This window comes from Achroia grisella, unplaced genomic scaffold (genome assembly GCF_030625045.1).
Source record: "Achroia grisella isolate CSIRO2021 unplaced genomic scaffold, CSIRO_AGI_Agris_v1 utg487, whole genome shotgun sequence".
NCBI lineage: Eukaryota > Metazoa > Arthropoda > Insecta > Lepidoptera > Pyralidae > Achroia > Achroia grisella.
Window position 1 is genome coordinate 4,464,806 of NW_026712891.1, and position 27,819 is coordinate 4,492,624.

A 27,819-nucleotide genomic window follows, 5' to 3' on the forward strand; every position below is an offset into this window, starting at 1 on the left:
TAAATACAAATAACAATAGTAAAAAATACAAATAGTACTCATTTTTTTACACATAAAATAGTACTGGAAATAGGTACACCACAATACCTATACTACGACACATAATTTCTATAACCGTTTTGTCTATTTCTGATACCTTGAATACCATACAATCCAAATATTTTATATGCGTTTCATATATTTTTATTATTTTAAATAACTTTTCTTCAAATGCCCATAAATATTTGATATTTATGAGCAGTTATGACACCTTGGTGATATTTTTGTAGTTATATATTTTATATTGAACTTTAAATTATTTATGTCATTTAAATTATAAATCATTTACATTTGTCAGAATTCTTTAAGTATTTCGTTCCATTAATAACTCAGATAACAAACGGTTCTTTACAAGGGACAAGGGTCTCAATGGTGTTTTTTTCATTTTGGCGTGAATTTTTCTTCCCACTTCGGTTTTTGTCAGTTGAATCATTAATATCAGTGTAGGCAGCGGTTAAAATGTCAAACGGTTTATTTTTATATTTTTGCATCTTCAGTTTTATTTCTATTATTTTATTTTTTCATTGTTGTATGCACTGCTCAATGTATTCTATATATGTAAAGTTTACCAAATATATGCTTGTCTAAATGCTATATTAATGAGAAATGATAAGTAAATACTGCCTTTAAAAATATTCCAGTACCTATAATTTCTTGGCAGTTCTTCTCATCTGAAGAACAGCACATGTAAAAATAGTGATAAAAATCTTTTCAAGTGCATAAGTGGCAAAAACAACCTACATACATAATTTTGGACTTGTCTTTTATATGATATTATATTACACTTCTGAATAAATATTTGTTATAATAATATATTCCAAATAGGTAGAAAAGTAATAAAAAAAGTACAATTGATTTCTTGTCATCTAATACATAACCGTTTTCTACGATCATTTACGTGACAAACGAAACAATTAATTATATAATAGCAATGAATTAATACACAAAAACACAATAAATATTACAGATCAGTTATGATATACTCTGAATATGATTTCTATTTTTATATTTGTACAAAGTCTCTATGTAACTCTGTAAGTTGTATTATGCTTCGGTCGTAGGGGATGTTATATAACAGTGAATGTTCGGGTTCCGAAGGATTGACATTTTTGTTATCCAAAATTGCAATACATGACGAAAAGGTAAAAAATACACGATAACGTGATACGGATCGTTGGAGTATGTATATTTTTTACAACATACCATCAGATGTGTCGTCAGCTTGTTTACCATTCCAATAACATAAAAAAAATATTGAATCATTTGTTTTGTATTATCTAAGCATATTCCAAAGCTACGATGTTATTTTTTCCACACTCATGACAGCATATATTTTTAACGTGAATAATAAATATCTTACTTTTTGTAATAAAATTAACACTTATGGCGTACAGTTTTGGGCGTGAAAACATATTAATTACAATGTGATCATTAGTTATTTCAAACACATATTATTAAATGTTTTACTGCCTACTCAATGATAATTTGATGGTTAGCTACATAGATGATATCCATAGTAAAAGATTATATACAATTTTAAACTCTATTACGTTACAAAAAGACAATCTTTTTGCCACATAGAATGTTGTTCATTTTGCGAACGAAATTATTCTTAAATTAGAAGATATAGGTACTTTGTCAATAACATTTTGTAGATAATATTACATCATTTCGTATATTTAATAGATAGCACTATTTATAATATACAAAAATGGTTAGAAAATATGTTTAAAAAAAATTGCGGAACATTATTTTTAACTAATGACGAAGTAATAGAATGTGACAGACTCGTACATTACAAATTAATTTTAAATTTCTACAGATACTTAATATATAATTAGCATATGTATTCTTTTACTTACTGTATTAACGATTGAATAAAAAAGGGGTCCAAACAAACAAATATAACTAAATTAAAATACTCTGAATATCTTTCTTTAGTTTAGTTTAGCTATATCCAATACTAAAATACTTTTTAAATCTGAACAAGTAGTTCCTGTAATTAGCTTGTGTAACTAAATTCTTTGTATTACCACAGATAAGATAATATTGCGTTACTAAACAATAATGAAATACTAATATATATGTTATTAATAAAGTAAACTGTATATAAAATCAGGATAAATTGTAATATGTTAAATCAAGTAAACCTTAAGGTAGTAAAGTGGAGCAACCTTGATCATCCTGGTCGACCTTTGATGCATTTAGAATGGCAAGCTTCAATAACTATATTATAACCATTTATATTATGCTGCTATAATACGAAACAAATTACCATGACAGATGATAGTTACCATGTACCATAACTAGGAAATAGTATAACTAGTATATATAATTTGGTAAAGGTACATATACATACAAAATTGTATGTATATGTACCTTTTATTTTGTAATTTATTTTATTGACTACTAGCTACCAGCCCAGGCTTCGCCCGGGTGAATATATATTATACATATAAACCTTCCTCTTGAATTACTCTATCTATTGCGAAAAACTGTGTTAAAAACCGTTGAGTAATTTAAAAGATATAACCGAATAGACAGCGGAAACGACTACAAATAAATCTATAATTGGATATTTTAGCGATTTTACAAAAATGTAATTATATATAATATTACGATCTTGTCGCAATTTTTAAACTGGTTAACTTGAAGTTTTTGAAGCAACAATAATTAAGAACATTTTGGAACGAAAGTATTTTCGGCTAGCAGATGACAGAAGCCTAACTACGGCCATTGAACCTCTTATGTAGATTTCAAAATCATCTTCATTTTGACAATGGAGTATTGTGAATATGTCATTCTATCGACTACGACTTACTTTTTTTAAAATAAAATGGATCTTTTGGTTGTGTTCTGTTATTACAAAGCTTTATGTAGTGAAAAAATTTTTTAAATAGCTTCTGATTTTTTGAATAGGTGGTGATAACAAATTAAATTAAGTTTTCTTACTTATTCTTATACTAGTTTTTGCCCGCGGCTTCGCTCGCGTTTATTTATCCCCTTAAGGGTGGAATTTATCAAAATCCATTCTTAGGGGATGCCTACGTCGTAGCTTTATGCATGCAAAGTATCAGCCCGATCGGTTTAAAATTGACAAAGTTTCATACAAACTTTCATCCCCTATTTTATCCCTTTGGGGGGTAGAATTAATCAAAATCCTTTCTTAGCGGATGCCTACGTCATAACATCTACCTGCATGCCAAATTTCAGCCCGATCCGTCCAGTGGTTTGGGCTGTGCGTTGATAGATCACTATAACTGACATAATCACCTTTGAATTATATATATTTAGATTATAAAGACGGTCTCGGTGGTCTAGCGGTTAGCACACCATTTTATTATTATTATAATATTAGTTTGAACGGCTAAAGTTCAGGCAAGTTCGTTAATAAGACGAGCATAAATACTGTCTATATATGTATGTTATTACTGATGATTTATTTAACAAGAAATATATATAGATAATAAAACGCTTATATATGTGCACAAATATGTATTATGTATTTTGAGCATTGTTTTTATTATAATAATGTCATGTATGATATTTGTCTAGTAATTTTAAGAGAATTGTAGTTTTTCTAGATTTTTATAGGGCAGTTGATTGTGAATCTGCTGATTAAGATTATTGAATTAATTAACATTAATATTTTAGATTTCCATAGCATAATCATAATTTACCGATATTACTATATTTGTTTTCAAAAGAGGGCCATACGTCATTTATGTTCAAGAGAGTCATTACGTCAGTGCTTTAAAGACAAATAGTTCACAATACATTTATAATTATGTATACACGGAAGAACTTAGAGAGTTTTAAAAAACTCAAGAACTGACAGCAATATAAATACGTCTGCACAAAATCAGTAATTCATTCTATGGTAATTGCATGTCGCTGTCATTCAAATCTCATAGAAATGTGTTATTAATCATTAGCGTTATAATTTTATTTTCTCATTGCTTTCTTGATTTAATTGATTGATTTTAGAAATATGAAACGTAGCTGTTGTCATGATGTGAATACTATAACTATCAGATGGCTGTTTGTTACCTTCGCATGGGCCGGGACTAAAATATGGTCGAGGCAGTGATGGCTGGCTCAAACTCGTGAACGGGTGCTGCTTGTAGGGACTATCTATCTATCTTTAACCTATGTATTCAATATTTTTTTCTTTTTGAGTATTTAATTGAAACTGGTTTGTCGTAATAATAAAATTATTTGCCAGTTTCTTGCTCGTTCTTCTTGTGATAATCATCTATCTATGACTATTCTCTCTATTTATAAATGCTAGAAGATTGTGAATTCGAATTAATTAACAAATTCAAATATAATTACGTTACACGTCAATCACAATAAGTTTAATGTGGTAGAACTGACAGTTAATATTATAAATTATCAATTCATGATACCTTCGCATGACTGATTAAACTACATATTTATCTAACCTCTCTAATAAATTCTATAATTACGTTCGAAATTATTATAAATTAAATTCATACTTAAACTACATATTTACAATAATATATACAATTAAAAAAAAAAAAAGATATCTTACAGCTAAGTTTAACTTCTTCCAAACTACATTATAGATGCAGTTAAACACACAGATGCAGTCAAATATACCAGTTCCATTAAAAAATGTGTTAATTAGATAATATTAATATATGCAATTATGTATATAGTAGACTATTTTTAATTACTCTGTAAGTAAAACTTTCGATTCTTCTAGTAAATAATATTTTATAGCGTGTTTTCTGATATAATAATATTGTTTAAAAATTTATAAAATATAATATATTAGCTATATTTTTATAGAATAACAGTTACAGTGTTCTGATAAGTGTGACGCTTGAAATCTCTTATATTGAACATTTTCTTTACTTCTTATTCATAAAACTTTGTTTACTTCTCTTTTGTCTTTATAGCTCATTTATCACCAACTTTTTTTTTTATTTTCTAAGTGTCTAAACTAGTTATAAGTTTGGTAGTAGATTTCAGTTTTTATGAATAAAAATAGTTTCTACATTTAGACACTTGCAATGACATATTTTCTACTTTCCTTGTTAATATTGGATAGTGATAATAATAAAGTTGGTAGTATTAAACTGCGCCATTGCAGCGAGATGCAGATGATAGTATTAAGTTTTATTAGGTATCTGTGAATCGTGTGAAAATCGGCGTGTACACATTACATACACGCATAGTCGTGAGCGAAAGTGAGAGTTCTCGGTTACATAAATTTCGTTTTTATCTTATATTTAGAGAAACAGAAATTGTTGTAGCATGGTAGTTTATTACCCCCACTTAGATATTTGAGATTCTACATGTGACAAAATACCAAAATCAATATGTATTTATTTGTGTTGCTGTCCTATAATGAAAGTATCGATACCATAATTTCAATTATTCTGAAAGACAGCTTAAGCTTACATCTTGCCACATGGGTTGGAAATGTATCCAGAAAAAATTAAATAAGTTAATTATTTCGTCAGCAGTTTATAATACCTCTAACTACTCCAGTAGTGAAAGTATAATTTTATTAGGAACTAAGTTCATATAAGTAAAGGTTTGGAAAAATTCCGCATTGCTGTATAAATATTTTATACTGTAGAGTAGACAACAATTACACGTCCCCGGCTACAAAAGCAATATCGACAAATAAAAATGAACTGAATGATGAAGGAGAAAGGTTCAATATTGCTTTATAAAGTTATAGTGAACACAAAGCTGCAGGACAGGACAGGTGCGTGAAAATGAAAGTTGTTCTCTTCCTGCTCACTCGTTCGCCTCGACGACACCCGGTCTACGGCTATGGTTATTTAGACTGATATGCAAGGACGTTACAACTATGCACTAATAGTATCTTTAATAAGATCAGATGAATATAATGTAGATTAATGAGACCTGAACAGGATGCTGTAAGAATTATTATTAGCATAACGCATAATTTCTGTTCATTATGTGTTTTTGTATTTGACAACCGATCTCAAATTTTGAAATGAGTATGTTTGTTTTTATACTTAGGTAGATTTTGTATGAAGTCGTCTGCGTGAGTTTCTCTTTGTTACCTATTTCTACTAACAAGTAGAGTTTTTAGTAAAAAGGTGCTATTCGTGTATATAGGCGACGCTTACCATTTGCCATAAGGTGGGCCGTCCCTTTGTTTTCCATTCTAGTCGTAGATAAGATTTACTTCCTTATTCTTAAACATTATCTTTATTAACAAACAATTGTACTACAATTAAAAAAAAATACAATGATAAAAGAATTTGTTAATTCACTTATTTATTGTAGTATTTAATTGATTTTTATTAAAAGTAAAAATATAATTTCGTCACAAGATATGACAAGTTAACTGTGTACAGGTGGTTCATTTTTGGCGGTCATCAAGTTAATATAATAAGTGGAAGAGAAATACGACATACGGGTTAAATTACTGAATACATATTATAAATATTAAAAGATCAGAAAGTAGTAACTTAATGCAACGAATTTTTTTTTTAAATGTTTCACTTGTGAAGCTTTTTATGTACCTAGAGGAAACACTGTTTAAAGAATTACAGAAGACAATAAAAGAAATATACACTTACAGCTGTCATCCTAAATGTAACAGTCAGTGTTTTTTTAACTGTCAACATTGTGGGGTACAGACACTTGACCTTCTCACAATTCGATGAGTATATTTGAATACATCGACTAAGGGCCGAGCCTACAGCCATCTGTCGGATGATTTGGGTTATTATTGAGGTTTTCACAAGGTTTAATTAGAAATATAATGCTTTTTGGTTTCGCCCAGATTAGAACTCACGACCTTTTTGTATAAGTTAAATTGTGAACTACTGATCCCATACGATCTAACCGTATTCTTTTATATATATAAAAATTGGAAACCAATAAAAATACATTTAATGATGATAACAATTTGAAGGTATCTAGAGTTCATAAATAGGTTTACAATTTAAACAAACGAACAGCAATTATGCTGCTCGTAAAGCGTTTTGAATGTTATGAACTTTTGCATTGCAGAGGTCAGAGCTCAAATAAATGTCAATTGGAGGTGAATTCCAGCACAATGTTATAGGACCATTTAGTGGAATTCATAATCACGGTTTCGTGATATACCTACAAATGGAATATTCTAATAAATTGATATATCAATGTAGTGAAGTTGCGTATATGTACAAGGTTAGAAAATAATAACCACTTGGGCTGTAGAATTATATATATATATAATTCAACAGCCCAAGTGGTTATAGTGTATATATATATATATTTATGATTATCAATTAGAATTAAGAGGTCTTTGAAAATATCTGTTACATCATCATTACATAGTATAAAACAAAGTCGCTGTAGCTGTCAGTCAGTGCCTATGCTTAAATCTTTAAAACTACGCAACGGATTTTGAAGCGGTTTTTTTAATAGATAGAGTGATTCAAGAGGAAGGTTTATATATATATATATATATATAATACATGTCTACTGGTGCGAAGCCGAAGCGAGTGGCTAGTCACATATAAATTAATATTAAACAAAGAAAATATTTCATTTATGCATACTATACCTATATACTCGTAAGTACAATGTACATATATAATGTAAAGAGGAAAAAAATGATTGTTTGGTAACACTAATAAATCTGGACCGATTTATCTTTATTTAACAATAGAAAGCTACAAACGTACACTGTATTTTATTTAAAAAAAAATAGAGGAATTATTGTAGTTGTCGATTCGGGTAGCTGGTATACGAATTCTATTAAAACCATTAGTTTATATATAATAATTAATATAGAGTTATTAATATAGTAGATTGTATTCTGAAGGCCCAATAATTATATGTAAATTATAGTAGGCCATTTAAATATTCATATAGATAAACCTTACTTAAGTCAATCACAAGTCTTTATATTTTCTTTTAAAAAAAAGTGCATACAATGGCGTCGATATTCCAAGTCACCGTAATCAGTCTCGTCTTTGTTGTGTTCATGAAATTCTTGAACTCTTTGAATAATAATCATGACAATCTTGCAAATATAAGGTGGAGTAATATCATCGATGCTACTCATTGAATGATTTTGATATAAAACAGCATGTCACTCTTGGGTTCGATGATGTTTCAACATTTTTGTTCAGTTATTTTGATTTAAGAAACTTTTGGTACTTCAGACTACATATACATAAATATTTAAAGATAAATCCTCATTTTGTTATAAGTGATATTATTATCATATTTAGGTAAAATATTGCAATTAAATCAGTCAAATTAATTGTCTGCCATATCTATTTTAATTACCTATCAATGCCATTCATATTTATGTTTTATTGGTAAAGTACGGCGAATTTTATGCTGAAAACTAAAACACTAAGTTTGTAATAGATTTAAATAATATATTCTTTATACAATCTACAAATTAAATTATTATTTTTTCAGACAGTCAAAGAAACTAGGAATATATTTTATAAATCGATTCTAAGTAAAATGTGTCGATTTTTTCATCGTTTTAATTATTGAAGCATGAAGTAACCGGATGTCTGCCGGGGCATTTTGTTTTTACAAGGACACAGTACGAACGCCGGTTCCCACAATATTAAGGTCGTCAGGACACATATCGTGAGTTTAAAACAATTTTAAGACTTTTCAGAGACGCCTTTTTTGTACTAAAAAATAAAAATAAAAAAGCTTAAATGTCTGAAAGTAATAATAATGAGTTGAAGTAGCGAGATCAACTTGTCTTTTATGAATATTGGATTAATATAAATGGAAACAAATGGAAAAGAAGACTAAAAAAATATGAAAGGATTTTATGAAACTGCAGTAGAATGGAATTGATGCTGATGGTGATGGTAACTTCCCTCTGATCCTTCCTAAATGCTATAGAATTTTTGTTACACTATAATGTTTAAGCATGGATATATTCATTTCATTTATGATAGAAGTATAAACCGCTGTTCGTGCTTTTAAAATTATAATGATATCTTACTTGTATCTTTTAGGTTTAAATTATTAAAAAAATACTGGAGATATGACAAACACATTCCTTCTGCCTTTATTATACAAGTTCTGATTCCAATAAATGAGCATACATTGTATTTATCAGACTGTGATCTACTTTATAGGTGACGCAAATACTTTTAATGCTTTTTAGACAGACACACATATCATTGCTTTGTATGATGACTTTCCGATGTACCACAGAGTATAAAAAGAGCATACTTGTCACGTTATGACACTCGATCTCGATTATTAGTAGCTGTAGCTTTATGAGCCTTGTTGGTCTAGCGATTCAGCACACCGAGAGTCCCGGGTCCGATTCTTCGCCCAACGAAAACATTTGTATTAATGTATGATTGTTTGTATTGGTCTTGGCGTTTTCTATATATGTATTTACAAAAATACATATGTATTGCTTTGCATGTGTCTAAATGGTGCTGCGTGAATTGTCCTATTATTAATTTCATTCAAAACGCAATTCCGTTCAGCCAATCAATAGACTGACAGACGGATGCACTTTAGTTAATTTTATATGGATTAATACTTTGAAGATACTTTAAAGAGAATATAAAAAAAGCGTTTATTACATACTAGCTACTCGCCCCGGCTTCACACGGGTATGCATGTATTATATATAAATGACTTGAACAATGAAATGAATTTTAAACAACAATATTTTTATTCTTATTATTTACTAGAGCAAGCTATCTAGTAAATTAGGTAAATAATCAGATACATTCTTTCTTTTATGTATTGATTGTACTTGACACGTATTTCTTTTATGCTATACATAAAAGAAATATGAGTGAAGTACAATTATTAATTAGACTTGTACTCAGCAGTGGAATATTAATTACTATAATGATGAATGTATTAGACAGCAAACTTTTGTGTAGTTTTACAACTTGTGTAACTAAATAAGTGAATACTAACTAACTAACTAACATATTTACAACTTAGGTGTATCTACATACGAGTGACAATCCAGCTAACCTTTCGCAAGTAAGCCTTGTTTAGACCAGCGTTACATCATTAAACTTATGCCGACTACTTAAATGTCAAATATTGACCTCTGACACGAAGATGCCACCTGTCTTGTTGTTAACCAACCAAATCAGACGAGCAGTTTGGGTAGCCAAAACTTAGGCAGCATAGTGTCTATTTAAAATGTACGTTGTCGCATGTTGCAATATTTGACGTATAAAATTGCAGGAGGTTATTTGTTAAAAATTAATGATTTCGTATATGACTGTAGATAATGATTCAGTTATTAATGTTAGTGAGAGACATCCAAAAATACTAATGTGGTATTGCAATTCCTACTATCGAAACTGCCATATTGTTCAGTTACATAACATTATTTGGTTGCTTGACCTTTCTTTCTCATGCATTGACTTATTGGGAGATTGATGTTTTGCTACTTATTTGAAAAGGGCAACATATTTTGAGAATTAAAAATAGTTCCTAGCATTTTAGGGACAGTTCTACATGAAGCCAACTTTAACGAATATAATTATTATTATACTTAGGCCAAATAATCATTTCAATACAATAACTAGTTCTTGAATTGATCTAATTTATTAAGCCATACATCTATAGTTTAGGTATTTATTCTGTTATTAACTGCTGAAAGTGACAAAGAGTACTGAAACATGGTACAAAAAATGATAACCTTCGCTTATAAATACTATTAACGACATGCATATTATTGAATAAATTTACGCACGCTTTATTCAATAATATCTATGGTAGCTCACGCGTTTACATTCCTGAGAATCTGTATGTTACAAAAATGGAACTCAAGTACCAAATAATATAAGTAATACCGAAATAGACTTTATATATAGATAGTGGAAAAATTTAATAAAATAATTTAATGATATACAAAAAATAAAATTGAAATTATATTGGTTAATTTAATTTCAATTTTATTAATTTGCTTTCTTCTTTTAAAATTAAATTTTAAAGTTAATATAATTTGAATTGATAATAGAATATTACTAGATATAAATACACGAATTAGAAGCTGTCAAGCAGGTGTTAGCCAACGGTGTCATGTCGCTTGCGAAATACAGTGCGTGAACGCTGCAATGACCACTGCCGCGCAATGAGGCCGTTGTATAATGCGCGCATTTTAGAACACATTGACACTGGCTTGGGGATACAGGTTCCATGAGAAGAATGAACTTCCTCAGACAAATCTACTCATCTTAAGAAAATCGGTTATCCGCGTAAAAGTGGGCTCATATTATCAAGTTCAAACCTGACGACACATATCGACCACTCCATTGGCGCATTTCTAAAGAGAGCAGGGCCTAGCAATCTATACGCCACGCCAATGGGATTGTTTTACCGGCACGTGGTTTAACTCGAATATATGAGCCCACTCTTACAGACAGGATAAAAGACGGGTAACAGATATTAAATATGCATGCATTACAAAAGCACATTAGGTATCTGAAATGCATATTAAATTGATTTGTTACGCATTTAATGATGTACTGAAATTAAAATAAAAGAAAATGATTCGTGTGCAGAACCATTTCCTTGACGATCATAATCAATTTGCACGTAATTTGCATTCATTAAACATAATTAAAAACAAATTTGTTTGTTAGGTAAATTACTGTTTTAAATGTATTTTACTATAAAGTATAGTAACATCTGTAGCGAAACCAGACGTTTAATACAAACATATAATATTTTACGGTAGCTAGTAATGTCGTCGTTAATATTCTAGGTAGTTAATCGTAATAAAATTTATAACCCGTAAAGGAGTAACAACTATATAGTAACTATTACTAATTTTACTAGTTTTCACAACAATATGCTCGACGAATAGTAGCTAATTTACGTGCTACGATTAACATCCCATGTAATGCTGGCCACACATTTACGATAAGAGACAGACGGCTTGTGCCAACGACGCGACGCGACGCCTTTCAATTGGCGTATTAATTGCTAGTGACGGTCTTGGCGGTTTAGCGGTTAAGCACAATGCTTTACTTCCGATGGTCGCGGGTTTGATTCCCCGTAGGGTATAAACATTTATATTCGTATCTATTTGTATCGGTCTGGGTGTTTTCTATGCATATTATGTGCATATGTATTTAAAAAAAAAATACAATTTATATAAATTGTCTAGTACCCATAACACGAGCTCTGCTTAGCTTGGGACGACGACGCTGTGTGAATTATCTTATATTATTTCTATTATATTATAATGAATTTGCTGGCGTTTTTGGAAATGCGCGAATTGAATGGCCTCGTCGCCACGGGTCATACTAGCTATACCTTATAATGTGAGCCCAAGTTTACCCATTATATGAGATTACAATCCTCGGTATATTCGTTGAAATATTTAATAAATGCTTTGTTTGCATCATTTATGGGAGATTTCGATTGAATTTGGCATTTACGTATAATAAATCAGTCACGAACGGATTCGATTCTGCTGGGAACTAAACCTAAAATAAATACCAGTATCAAAATATTGCTTTGATATAAAACAATATAATTATAAGAATATATAAAGTATTACTTATATTTATGTATGGTCTCGATGGTTTGCCGGTTTAGTTCGCGCGCTGCAAACATTTTTATTCATAAGTGTGAAAAGTGGCTGAGTTTTCTATATATATTATGAAACTCACTAGACATTTGTCTAGAATCCACAAAACAAAGTCTACTTAATTTGGGACTAGATGGCGCTGTGTGAATAGTCCTGGGAATTAGTTTCATGTTATTATAAACATTTCAAAGGTAGGATATTTTCATATAACACATACATACATTAGGAATATTTTCTCAATGGCTATGAATACCAATTTTAATAAAATAAAAATAAATTTTGAGTATAAAGAATAACACAGTAATTAAGAAAATAAGTAAATAAATTATTCAAAAGTTTTGATGATGAGGTTATACAACAATAAAAATCTCAAATATTGAGTAGGTAAGATATAAAGAAATTAGATAAATAGGGGGGAGAAAAATATTATCTAAATTCAAAATACATTTTGGACTTATTTAAATTTATTTTATAATTATGCTATTAATTATTCTTAAAATTTTAGGTAAAAACAGAATTAAATATACATCATTATAAAAACGGAAGCCCGCATAAATTTTATTATTCCGTGAGAAACAATCTTGAAATCGACAAAAACAAAAAGGGTTTAAAAAGACTGCAAGAGCATTTGAAAATGAAACAGTTGCAGTGGAATACAACGACCTCGGTCTACATTCTGATCGTTTGCAGTCATATCATTTCTTAATCCAGACATATATTTTGAAGCCTTGATATTAACTGAAATGCTAATTCAGATCTCTTTGAAAATCGTGACCATTTTTTAAATGTATTAACTAGCTGATTAGGTAAAATTGTAATCATGGTTGAATTGACCTTTGAAAATCAACTTGCAATGTAAACTTAATTATTTGAAAGGTAATAGAATGAATTATTATTAATATTACTTAATATAAATTTATTTATGATAGATAGATCTTATTATTTTATTTTTTTTAGATTTGAAGATCTGAATCTCTGTTTGCCCAAGACTGGGAGGTCATGTGTACCTTTAATTATTTGCATTAAAGTTTTAATAAATAAATAGATAAAGTGGAGATCTAAGAAGATGGTCAAAATTATTTAGTTATTAGGCAAGCTAGAATCTTTTAGCTAATAACTAAATTATTTACAATGAAAATGTTTGCAAAAAATCAAATAAATTTCGAAAACAGGAAATTGTAAGGTATGAGAAGACATGAAATGTCACTTACGAGCTCTATTCTAAACCAGAAAAACATTGTTAAATCTTACTTTAAATTAATTTATTCACTTATTTCTAAAAAAATATACATATTTATACTTACACTGATTTAAAGACAGATCAGATTTTGTTATTAGAAAATATATATACATACTCTTGAACCGCTGCTCTATTGAAATTTGAGAAATTATTTCATTAGTTGAAACAGTACATTATTGCCGTGCATACCAGGTTAAATACTATGTTAATATATATAATACTTAGAAATTTAATATCACCTATGAGAAGCCCCTTGTTTCATTCGGGCGATCTTTTATTTCTTAGGTCACTAGTTATATAATATAATGTGACAATAAAATCCCTAATCAGCCTATTATATAAATCAATTCTAAACCTCATAATATAGAGGGTACAAAAAGATAGTATAATACGTCTAATCACACTAACGTTACTGTCATAAGGTCAGAAAAGCTAATGACTAATGCTGATGGCTTCCTGACTATTCGCAATATCGTAACCTATTGTCCAACGATCACGATCTCGTGCAATAGGTCAAAATTGACTGTTCTATTCTGCAAATATTGGGTGTTGGTCTAGTAACTGTAATATCTTTAGTCCGTTTATGCTCCAGACTAGATTTAGTAATATTGGTGGTCGCCTAATAAGCGAAATTCATCCATAATTAATTTAAATTGAAATTTGAATAATATTAAAGTTTTTTGGAGAATTAGATTGAAGGAATGACTAATATTGTGTGAAATTAATGTTTCTGATAATTTTTATTATAAACGTTTTCATATTATATTCTTACTTTAGTTTTGATATAAAAAATAAAAATGATCAGAAAAAATATTATATTCTACAATATTATCTGAGCCGTCCACAGGCGGTTATTTATAATAATTTTCACTACAGTTATATAATCGTAAATTTCTTTATTGTTAAAATCTTAATGTTTCCTACCTAACCAACAAGTTCATTACCAAATAACGGACAGTTGCACACAAGACCATCTCACCTACTATCTGAAATAGTCAATCTACATGAAACTGGATTTTTGTGCAGTTATTTTTTGTCTATATACGTAAAAAAATATTTAGAGAATCAGATATAGGTATCTGACGAATATACGAGAGTCCTACGTGAAAACGTTAGAATTCTAAGCTCAGAACGACGATACATAAAATTAGATTTAGTATGTTTAGGTCATCTTTGTTTAAGGCTCTGTGACTAAAGCGTTATGCCGTATGTTCTTTTTTAGCTTTCTTAACGTGAGAAGATAAATATGATGGATAAGTTTTTTTTAAAAAATATTTATAAAAAATATAACATTGAGTGTGATCCTATTTATTGATGTTAGACCATAAGAAGTGTGTATTACTTTCTTTGGTTTAAGTTAATTACGCCAATGTTAGAGAAACTTTATCCTTAATAGTGGTTACGTTTTAATATCCTTGCTGAGCTTGTGACTTTTTGTCCTACTTGAACTTCAAATCCTACTTGAAATTACATTGTTGGTTCTTCATAGCCAAGAATGTAGTATTGTTAAAAGTAGGATTAATTAGTGATCTTTTACAGAAGTATGAATTATGCTACTTAACACTGAACTATTCGTATTATTGTTTCAAACAAATATCTGTAATGAATAGACATTGTAAGGTAAGACATGGTGCCTTTCTCTAGTTTATTGCAACTAACAAAAGAATAAAGGTACTGATTTCAATAGACAAATATGAATATATTTAGAACACTCTTCTATTTAATATTTAGGACATCTTTTAGCAACCAAACTTTCACTATCAATGGGAGATATAGGTACTAGTCGATTAAATATAAGTGAAGGTGAAAACGAATGAAAAGAGCCGTGTCAGCCGTAGTAATGCTAATCATTAGCACATTAATGTTACATTCAATGATAATGCATCTATTGTATAATTTTCATGTCAATGGAGTAAAAGTGCCGATGGAAATCAAACTAGCGATGCTATCAATAAAGATGTTAAGACAAAATGTAACACAGTAACTGTTGATGCTTTGTACATATGACACAGTGAATTCTCACGTCCTTATTAACTGTAAGCAGTCGGAAATGGTTACAAAAACGTAACCATAGACAAAGGAAAAGAAACGTAATACGCGGAACAACAATGGGATACTGTGCTAAAGATATAAATTAAGTTAATGAAGAACTATAAATTCCATTTAATACGAAATTAGCCAAATGTGTTTCTTTAAATAAATAACCTGTTGACTATTTCTAGTCTTTACATAACTTCAATATATTTATTGTCGCAATATTATTTTTAATTACTTTGATGTTAAATAATTGTCTGTTTTTCTCAAATGTTGTTCTTTAATAACTGCATATTATTATTAATAAGATTTATAAAATTTCTAATGTTTTATAATATAATAGTGGTTCTTAAATCTTGATATAAAATTATAAATTTGTGTTCGTTTAAATTTTCACTATAGGTATGATTGGAAACGAAGATATTTTCATTGTATTGTGTCGAATAAGTATCGATTCATGGATTTCCTAATAGCTTAAAATACTGTTTCACTATTAGTAATGTTTAGTTTTTAATATTGGATGTACTATCTCTAATAAGTCGAACATTTACTCGATGTATTATTGGCTATTGTGTATTATAATAACATAGTATTGATGTGAAGTGATTCAAGACAGCATTTTAACGGCTCAGCGAGCTCGTGATTGATGTGTAGAAAGCTCTGATATATAGTCGTAACTTGCTTGCTCTATAGCAGTTCAATGTTTGGATTCATAACTTAAGTTTACTGTAAACTCGCGTTAATAAAACGTGACTTGTAGGAAGTAATGTGTCAGTCGATAATCATTGTAAACCTTCTAATTAGGACTGACTTCTTATTTGGTTATGACATTCCGAAACTGATAGAAATGTGATGGCATAACTGACATATCGAAATAAATTTATAAAAATAAGATTTAAAATGACGTGGTAGTAAATAATTGGAATCACGACCTTATAATTATAATTAGTGTAATGAAAAGCAGGGTCAAATGTCAATGAGGTATGTATGATGTAAGAATAGCAACTGTAGTGATTGATACTATTGATAATATTACTATTCGTCAACGTTTTAGTATAGACGAAAAGAAACTAATAAAATTTAAATTAGATATATTACGTTCATTACAAATGATAGCTGTATTATATGAAATGAAAAAATACAATAAATATTATAGTATAAATACAGCATTTCAAACCATTCAATCTTGTGCTACTCACATATATATTCTGTGTTAAGGATTATATCTCAGATCTCAGGTGACTTGTTATCAACAATGTTGTCGACATACCTTATATAGCTTATCCTTCTGATACCAGACGTCTTCCTCCTCCTCCATTTGGTTTGTGAGAGCCTGTGTGAGGTCGTCTCGTGAACGCGACAGAATTCGCCGTCGTGACACCATCTCTCCCCCGGCTAAGGCCTCAAATGGGCCTAAGCTGAAACAAGAAGAGAAAAAAATGTTATTAATACATATGTAGAGAAAACACCCAGACACAAACGTATATTTGAGTCGGTGGTTTAAAAAATCTTTCCGTTTTGTGTTTGACTGTTATAATGCAATTTTACTATATACAATTCTGAAGTCATTATTGGCTAAGAGTAAAATATATCCACTACATGATTTGGTTGATGTTATGGAGTACTTATTTAATTAGATTTTATTTTGAAAATGCACTGTATACCCAAGGAATTAGCGTTTATGATGCGCCAGCTTATTATTAACATTATTAAACAATGCTGAAATAAAACTCAGCATGTAGTAGAAAGCAAAGTTTGTTTGTGGCGGGAACATTTAATCTCACTCCAACTCGACATCCAATGTTAGTAGAAATCCAGATTCTAAATCATGTTGACCGTATCATTAACAAAGCTATCAAATCCAAGAGATGGCTATAATTTTGTACAAATTTAGTGTTTTTTTTATATAAAACAAATTCACTACTATTCTTATACAATTTGATTAAAAAATATAATAGCCTCATTAGATTCCAAAAATCATATTATCCATGTCGTTCGTCTGCAAATTTACCTTATAAATAATATGTTCAATATCAATTACATGGAATGATATGAAATAATCTTTTCCACATCACGTGGAAACATCAATTTACAGGCCTATTAGTTATGACAAGCGTATCATAGCTACCAAACTTTATGATCCTATCAATGATATTGATACAATAAGACTTTCTACGGTAGATTAAGTTATACGTAACTATGTTATGAAACGAAACAATAGAAACGGTGAAAGCTCAACTATTATTGCCATTCGTGTCTATTATCACTTGTTCATCTTTAAGCTCCTCATCTGTTAACTATTCAATAGTAATAACATCTCATTCGTCAGAATAGAAGTTTGTGAGAATTCATATATGACACTATTTCCTTTTTTAATTCTATTTAAGTTGAACTTTAATATGAGTACCGGGATGTATTAACAGAAATGTAATTTCATAATTAATCAAATAATACAACCAAAAATGGTTGCCACCCAGATTTGTGTGCTATTCTGTCAAAAAGCTGATTTTCAGTAGAGTCAGTCAGCCATGAATGGTTTTATAAAATCAATAAAGTTATGATCGGGATAAATGTAGTCCACAAACAGACCTACATGTATTTACAGGAAATTCTAAATATGTATTGCTGAGTACCATTTATTTAAAAGAGCAAACTTAAATTTCAATCTCGTTCATCTTTTGATGACACTGCGATCCGAACGAGTGGTGGAATAATTAATAACAATATATTTTTATTCAAAATTGCTTTTATTAACTTTATTTTAATAAAAATGATTTCTATTTCTATTTTTATAACATTGAAGATGATAATTTAGTATAATATGTTGAAAAACACCAAAGCAACATCATCAGTAACATAGTATACGTGGGTGGCTTCTTTTATTTCATAGGTAACAAAGGCATAGTTTTGTTTCCTTCCGAAGTTAACAATGTGTGGCATTGGATTCGACATTGGCGTTCGTGGTCCGTGTCTAACGATCGCCGTCGGTTCCTTCCATTCATTTGATGCTCACCACGTTTTTACCCAACTACGACGCAGCAAAAGGGTAATTGACAGTATGTATATAGATTTGGTAACTTGAAACCTAATCCTGTATAAGAAATCATTTAAATCTTAAACTATTTTTATGACTTCCAAATGGTTTGTAAGTACAATTATGACTCTAATTACAGTCGAAAAAGAAAAAGTTTGTTAGACGAATTCAGAGGTATTATACTTTAATACACTGTTTTGTATTTATGATATGCACGATAATTTTCGGGCAAAACTTTCATTAAGAACCATTCGCGAAAGGGACAGATAGATCGAGACAATTTCAGATTTGTGATGAATAGTATGGTCAGCTACGTTATTATTATACTATATATCGATATAATTGTAACACAGCAATCATAAACAAGTATATGAAAAGTTTATGTATAGTGAATATGTGGTTTATAAGGTGATTATTGGAACGTCCAAGGTGAATAGTTTCATAGCACGCTCTTACTCTTTTCAATAATTGGAAAGCCGAGAAAACCAGATTTTCACCGACCATGCAATTTTCAATGAATGCCTCATAATAAGACTTTGTGCGAATCTAATAGCATTGCAGCTTATGTAGAAACAAATTTCACATGTGGTTTTAAGTAGCACTCGTATACAACGAGTGTTTGTGTGTTCACCAGTTATTTTAACCTATTGAATTATAGGCATTATTACTAATGAATAACTCAGATAACTACGTGTTTACAATAAGTAAAATCTATTAGAAATGTTTCAAAATTGTTTGAAATAGATTTTCAGAAAATATTTTTGTAATAAAATTTTGCATTTTATACATATTAACCAGGCATCACCAACTTAATAAGTAATATAACATAAAATAAAAACTATGATATAAATATGGTATATAAAAACTACTATATATATGAAAGTATATATCTTATACTTATCTTTAGTATGCCAAAAAAATTACATAAACTTCACAGGATATTCAGATAATTTTATTAAAATTTCTGACAGCATTCTTTTTTCTACAAAACAAATCTTTGATTGTATTAATCTATAAGAAGGACACTCCTGTGATATGACTTATCATATGACCAGAGTAGCAATATTGGGTTTTTCATTTACCCGATTGGAATTAAAAGTAGGTGGATGCAACGGATATTAATGTTCCTAAATTAAAGTTTTTATAACCTTGTACGGGAATTTAATTCACTTACTACATACATACTTTGTTTTTCGCGACAATTATTTCGACTACATCCGGAAGTCTTCTTCAGGGTGAACTTAAAGAAAACTTATTATTTTTTGCACTGTCACTTTATGTTTTAAACCAATTATTTTAAGTAAAAGTGGGTCGATTGTGCTTTTCCGGTTGATTTATTATGATATAGTAAGTGTTTCATCGGCAAGCCTATTATCATCTATTACCGCATATTGTAAGATCGAGATTGCATTGTTTGATGTACGTGGTTGATTTTAAGATACTGCGGTCATGCGATTTCACAGTGCAATATGTACATAATCGATTAGTTATTTGCTGTCTTCAATATTGGTTTTCAATTCAATAACTTTTAATAACTTTTAGTTAGAAATGTACAGTCACGTTCATGATTATATAACTTGTCTTACTAATAAATAAACTGTCACCTTTAAGTACGTATTTATTCATTTTTGTGTACCTAATTGGACTGGCAAAATAGATGACAGACCACGTGACTGTATGTGGTAACCGTCACTTGTATACATGAACAGCACTACAAATATCGCTTGTGTTATTATTTTGAAATACTAAGATGTTATGACTCTTACGCTGTTATTTCACTACGTTTTCTCATCGTACAACCGAAACACAGGTCATAAAGCAAGGTGCTTGAATACATGCAAGCGGCAATAAGTGAGACTGGGTACTTTATTCTGACCTATTTCAGCCGACGACTTTTTACAAAGTCTAACCTAAAAATAAACTAAATATATTCCAAAAAATCAATATATAACTTAGAATATTTAATATTACAAGAATGGGGGAAGAGGACTGCTAGTAATGTGGACTGATGACTCCATTACTAGCAATGTACCATCTCGGGGTGACCTTCACGAGGTTCCCTCTGGAAACCATCGTAATAGATTCCTCGGGAATAGGTCACTATGGGCTAGCTGACCCAAGGTCAATTAGCCCATAGGGAGTATGATAAGATAAGGACGTGATAAGTTTCATCCCCATCTTACCATCCTCCACTAGTGCCCCGCCAGTAAAAACCATTAACGCAGGCGACTGCATTTTTCCATTATCATACATTAAAAAATATATATTATAAGAATTATCAAATTACCGCCCAAACAAAGTAACGGCTCTATCCCTAGTTAGGAAACACTGACATAAATTCATATAATTAACCAGTTAAGAATATTGAATAGTTGTACAAATAAAACACGTTCTTAAAGTCGAGTGAATGCATAGTAAATAAAAAATAGTAAAGATATCAATTAGTCGGCTCGTTGAGCTCAGTGTTGGTTATTCTGTGCACGAGCTTGGCATAATTGTCAACTGGGCGATCGAAACGAGTGCGCGATCTGTAATCAGACCTAGCCAGGTATGGCATGATCGCATTACTATGTCATGTTGACCACGCAAGCGGTCTTTCCCGAAAACCATCTTGATAAATTTCTTGTGAATTTGTCACAGTGGGCTAACTGACCTGCCTTCATACTCATTTTAGAGGATGATTCTCTACTGGTACCCAGCCACTGTATACCGTTAACATAGATGGGAACACTATTCCATTATTATCCATTAAAAAGAAATATTATATGCAGTAATTAGAAATCTATTTACCTATATCACTAATATGATTAACGCGAAACTTTGTATTATTTTACGATTATATTATACTTTATTATAAGAAATTTTAAATAAATAAAAAAGGTAGAGCAGGAAATAGTGGCAGTAGAATAGAGTTAGAGTTATCCTGCCTTTTTTTGTTTAGTGCTACTTCTTATATGCAAATTAACAGGAATTATATCAGGTAAAGTTACCATAAGCTAAATTAATACTAAATAAAACTCCGGAAGCAACACTGTCCTAAAGAAATACGGCCCATCATGTTATCATGTTTCACTCATGGAAAAAAATGATAGTATGAACACAAAAGATAAGAAAGATTAAAATGACTTATTGCTCTATTTAAAATAACACAACTCTATTAAAACGTCACAGGACCCGTTTATGGCACACTGACCTGCTTCGAGGGGTGAATGCTTGAAGGCTCGTTGTGGGTAATCGGTACGTACTGTTACGCGAAGCGATAGTCGATAGCGAAAATATTATAAAAAATTAAAATAGCTTATAGGTACTTTATGTAGTAAAAATAAATCTAATCGTAACCTAATAAAAAGAAACTATATCAAAGTTCTGTAAACAATAAAAAAAAATTATTATGAAATGAGTAAATGTTATATTAGTGCAATATCTAATAGAAAAAAAAATACATACATGCTCGAGTATTTTCACTTACGTTAACGTGAATTTAATAAGCACTGCTACCAAAATTGTGAAAGTAGTAATTTTACGCTGTTGAACTAAGGTTTTAATTTGCTGTAGTTTCTTTTATGTTTCAGACTTTTCTCTCATCGCGACAACAGATTTATGTGAGATGTAGTAAAGTGATTTTAAAGTATTGCATAAACTGCCAGGTACATTTGACTATTTTAAAATGGCGTGGTAATGGTTGAATTAAATAAATTCGTCTGAAGCATTTACAGAAGTTGTACACGTTTAGTTTTGTACAATGATTTTTAAATTGTTAACTTAATACTTTTATTGCCTTGCTTCCCGCTACCTTTTTAAAACATTTTGTAGAAAATTATGTGTTAAATAAAATATTCATGCAAGCAAAAGCGTTTATCGTGATCCCGTTCGCTTCACTATCGATATCCCGACAACCTCGCTAGGCCACTAGAGACAGCTAGTCATTACGGGAATCGCTTAACGGAACTGGTTTGTACTTTTATTTTCTTTTTGTTACGTGGAGGCATCCCCGAGACGGCGCGCGCGCAATTACTACGGTATAAGTATTAGTGCTGGAAAGCACGTGGTGTGATGTAATCGTTTTATATTCCATTATCTCTTTTTTTATTAACACACGCTCATAGTTGGAGTGATGATGTATACAATTTATTATTAATTTATACGATACGTTGAACTTTTCATATAAAACAAAAGTAAGAGGACCAACATATCATTTGATTTTCTTATTTAAATGAATTGATTTTTGGGATGAACTAATCTCATCAAAGTAGCTTTGTATCTATAGGGAAATTTTATTATATGGATTATTTATAGAAAAAAATGAAGTATTTACGGCTAATTAAATTATTTCAGTTCTGAAAGTCAGTACATTACCATTGTTTTCATGAAATTATCATAACGTTTGAGAAAATAAAAAAGTATTTGCCTGCCACATATAATATTGTAGTATATGTATCGTAGAACTAGTTTGTTAGTATATTTGTATAGTTTAAGATTAGCATTTTAATAATAATGTTAATTTCTAATTAAGTTATGAAGCCATGGCATAATTATTTATATCTATGCTTACTTTCGCAGATTTCACGTATATTGCGTAACTAACATTGAATTTACGCTAATACACACGTTAATTAATTTCATTTACCAGAACGAAACAAGTTCAAATATACAGCTAACAGTAACTCGGCTACTTTACAACGAGCTAACGTTACGAAACACTGTTTAAAAATTCAGAAATTGTATGAGAGCATTCTTTGTCACTATTTACCAATTCAAATGACAACGTGGTTTCTATCCTAATTGCATGTTTCTATTATGTATCGGAGTATACCAGTATTTAGTTCTGTCTCTCAGTTTGTAGGCTTTATTTCTTGAAAGTCAAGATTCAAAATTCGAACAGCATGTGCCTGAGTATGCTTTCATTATTGATTTGACTGAAAAGACATTCCACTTAATAATTGGTCGCGTTCCATTTTCAAATAAGCGTGTTTTTGTTCGACGGGTACTTTTCGCAATGTCACTTTTCTCGAAAGCGTATTCGACAATGACATGTTAGTGCCAGCGCCCACTGTTGGTGTTTTAGTCAGAAAACGAGAACTTATGCAAACGTTATATAAATCGGCGATCATCAATAATTTACTGATCGATTATGCAAAAAAAGAACAATAATATGTGGGATGATTAAGCTTTTGTTGTACAAAACAAATCGGTAGGCAGATGCAGTAGGAAGAGTGCATACTTGTACTATCAATATGTATCTAGATCAATCTAAATATCTAATATAACAGCAATCTGCTTTATAGACTAACGTAAGTATATCAAATCGAATATTATGCAGGTATATACTAGATATAGGTACATAATAGGTAAATAAACAACTGATAAAAATTACTTAATTTTCTTTGTCAATACATACACAATATACATAGAAAATGTCCATACATGCTCAGGAATACAAATATTTGTATAGTCCGAAAATTTAACTCAAGATCATTGGACGAATGGTGGTGTGGAAAATCGCGAAACCATTGCGGCCGTCAATAAGAGCAAATCCGAATAGATAATACACCCACGTCGACCCAGAAACCTCAGAGTAGATTAATGTACTTACATTACAGACTCGTCACTTCAAACGAAAGTAAATAAATTCCTTTGTACATAATTAAACGTCTGAACTGAATTAGCACACAACGGTGTAATGACTGTCGCCTCACTTTCCAGTGTGATTCATATGATCTAATAAACATACGAAGATAGGATCTTACTGTAGTGTTAGAATAAAAATACAAAGTAGCAAACTATTTTCAACCTGAAGATAGCGTAAAAGTCTATGTAGAGTTAGAAATAATCTTTATTCAAATAAAAATAATATAAACACTTTTGACTAGTCATATTATTCAAGTACTCATTCGGAACGCAGACATCACAAGAAGAATAATCAAGAAACTTGTTAGTAGCTTTTTTAAATAAACATTGTTCTATGTAAATGACATAGATTAGGCATGCAGCAATCAATATAGAAACCGCTACGCACTCAATCTTTGTGCAATCAATCAGATGGTAAGTGTATATACACAAATAGGACTACGCTTACGTTATTATGTGACTTCCTTAATACCACTCATTAGAATTCTAAAGGACAACTATGTCATGCCTGCAATTTTCTGCCTGAGGTTTACATAAATGAAAATATAACAGTCGAATTGAGTATGGGCATATTATGTGTAGGACTGAAGAGAATATTATAAAGTGTTATATGTATATGATTTACAGGGTTAAAAGGGCAGAGGAAGGCCGAAAAAGAGATGGATAAACTGTGTGAAATATGATATGACAAGAAATAAAGTGAATAATGTAATATAGGAAGCAATGACTAGGCGTTAATATAATTCCAGATGATTTTATACAAGGTAGCGTGGTAGCGTACTCTATGACTTTTACTAACATTAGGCGGATTTAGGCGGGGCCGAAAGACAGATAGGAAGTCGATATGTCATCTGGGTATCAAGTTAGACATAAGTAGAGTGCCGATTTGCCAACACCATTATATGCCTCATGTTTATTTGGTTTGATCTATTAAATATTTATGAGTGGAACAATGTATATGTCAAATTCATATGGCAAGTTATAAGTTGAAACAAGTACTGTATAAACTGGCTGTAGATAGTCCATTTTTTTACATTAGCATAGAGACAATTAAGTTCTTGACAATTAAGAGTGTTTTAAACTTTTTCAAGGATTATTTATAATATAATATACCTCAAAACAATTCACACAGCGCCATCAAGTACCAAACTCAGCAGACTTAATTTTAAATGTACTAGACCACTTACATAAAAACTTAAGATACATTTTTTTAAATACATATATAATATTCATAGAAAAGGTCAAGACCAGTATAAATATAATCATACTCATTAATACAAATATTTGGACTGTGCGAGGTATCGAACCCACAACCATTGGACCTAAAGCGGTGTGCTAAATCGCTATATCACCGAGGCCGTCATTATTTATATTTTATATTTTTGTATACATTATATAAACGATATATGTACATTTAATGATAATATTATTAAAGAACTCTTTTTGTAACAACGAAGTAAAATCGAGAGCCATTTAATAATATTATCATAAAATATCTTGTTTATATAATGTGTTCAAGTCTAGACGATTGACATAAAAACGAGATTAGCGTCGAATAGTAAATTGTTTTGTAGAGATTCGTCTATAATTATATATTTTTTCTAAAAGAATAGACACAGATAAAGTTTGTGCCTCTAATATTAAGAAAATTAACGTATTTCTAATAAATTATTTGCTTCACTTGTCTTCATGTTAGAAAAAAATAATATTACAAAAACTATTTATTGACAATGAGTTCGTCCAGCAGTATTATCCATTTTAATTTTGTAACAAAACACTGCCAATAATTTATACGATATCTGAAGATAAATGATTCCTGAAGACATAGACGCATGAAATATTAGCGGTGTAATTTGCACGTTGCCTATTTGTAATTAAGGTTTTGTTTATATATTTTAACAAAGGTTTTACAGTTTTTGATTTTTAGAAAGTTAGAATGCATTTTTTGGAAACCAGTTTATTTATTTTATATATTATGTTTATTTCCATATGATGTCTATTTCTTTCAAAACCATTTAGGTTCTAAAATAAAGTGGTAGGGTGTGAACTGAACTTAGGACTGAAGGAATTTACTAGATACACGGAATATATCCTATATTAAGAAACAGCGATTCCCGCGGGTAATGCGGGGTATTTCAGTTAAAAATTAAGAATTTATTAAAGGCATTATTAGAAGCACATCAAATGTGAAATTTATTACTATACCAAATAAGTCTTTAATTACATAAACATTAAGAACTAATATTAAATATCAGTGACGGTGAGACTGTTCTTTTTGTAACCTTATAAATTTCCGCTTAAACCTTCTACTTAGACTGACGGTCACTCAAGGCCAGAACACGGCACGTACTCGTACTTTAACGGTATCCACACATATCAGTTAGAATTTGCTTTATTAATACAATGCTTAAATTATGACCTCTATAAGGAAAAGACTAGAAACTAGTTACATATTCTTAGAAAGGTTTCGTAAGATAAAAGATAAGGTAACGTACCTACTCCATGTGCGTATCTACGATTTATGCTCTTAGAAAAGAAAAATAATGAATGAAAATTTGCTCTTTTGTATATGCTGGTTGTTGACTTTGGTAATGATATCTATGAAGGAAGGGAGACGACGATTTTAAGTTCACCTTCTACAATTGTTATTTAATTAATTTATTTATTAATATGATATTTATAACTCACAGTCATTTAGGAATAAAGATAATATTTTAAGGAAGGTGTTTCATATGTATGTGGATGGTCATAAGGGCAGAGGAAGACCAAAAAAGAGATGACTGTGTGAAAAATGATTGGTAAAAAAGCGAGTAAATAACGAAACAACTGCGGACAGGTATGAATGGTAGAGAAATTACACCGACCCCAAATTAGGATAAGGAAGAAGCAGATGATGATTTATTAATATGTTATTTAGTTTTGTTAATAGATTCTCGTCAATAGACGGCGTACGTATGAGTGTACTGTAAATGTACATGAGAACAAAATCACTAGCACCACTATTTTAAAAATAAAATAACAGTTTTCTACGAACACTAGTATCCAATTACATCATACACACTGAGGTGGTGAATAACGAGGTATGTGACATTAACCGTTACTTTTTATATTCCGGTAAACCCTATTTATGTATGTGGAGGAGAGCTCGTCTGCCGTTACCGTCGGATTACATTTCGTGGTTTGCAAATTTTATTGTTTGTTTTCCAATGACCTTTTTATAGTGCGTTAATCTCTATACACACCAAAATGTACATCCATACTTAATATTATGTATATGAA

General features: G+C 30.2%; 1 protein-coding gene across 2 annotated transcripts in view; it reads right to left on the reverse strand.

Moving 5' to 3' along the window:
• The window catches only part of LOC131845970 (uncharacterized), a 142,157-nt gene that overhangs the window by 78,686 nt on the left and 35,652 nt on the right, over positions 1 to 27,819 (reverse strand). For both annotated transcript variants that reach the window (XR_009357665.1, XM_059195144.1), the window contains exon 2: positions 17,149 to 17,296. Coding sequence is in view for 1 of the 2 variants with exons in the window: in XM_059195144.1 (XP_059051127.1) it covers positions 17,149 to 17,262 (114 nt within the window). In the remaining variant the exon portion in view is untranslated. The remainder of the gene's footprint in view (positions 1 to 17,148; positions 17,297 to 27,819) is intronic.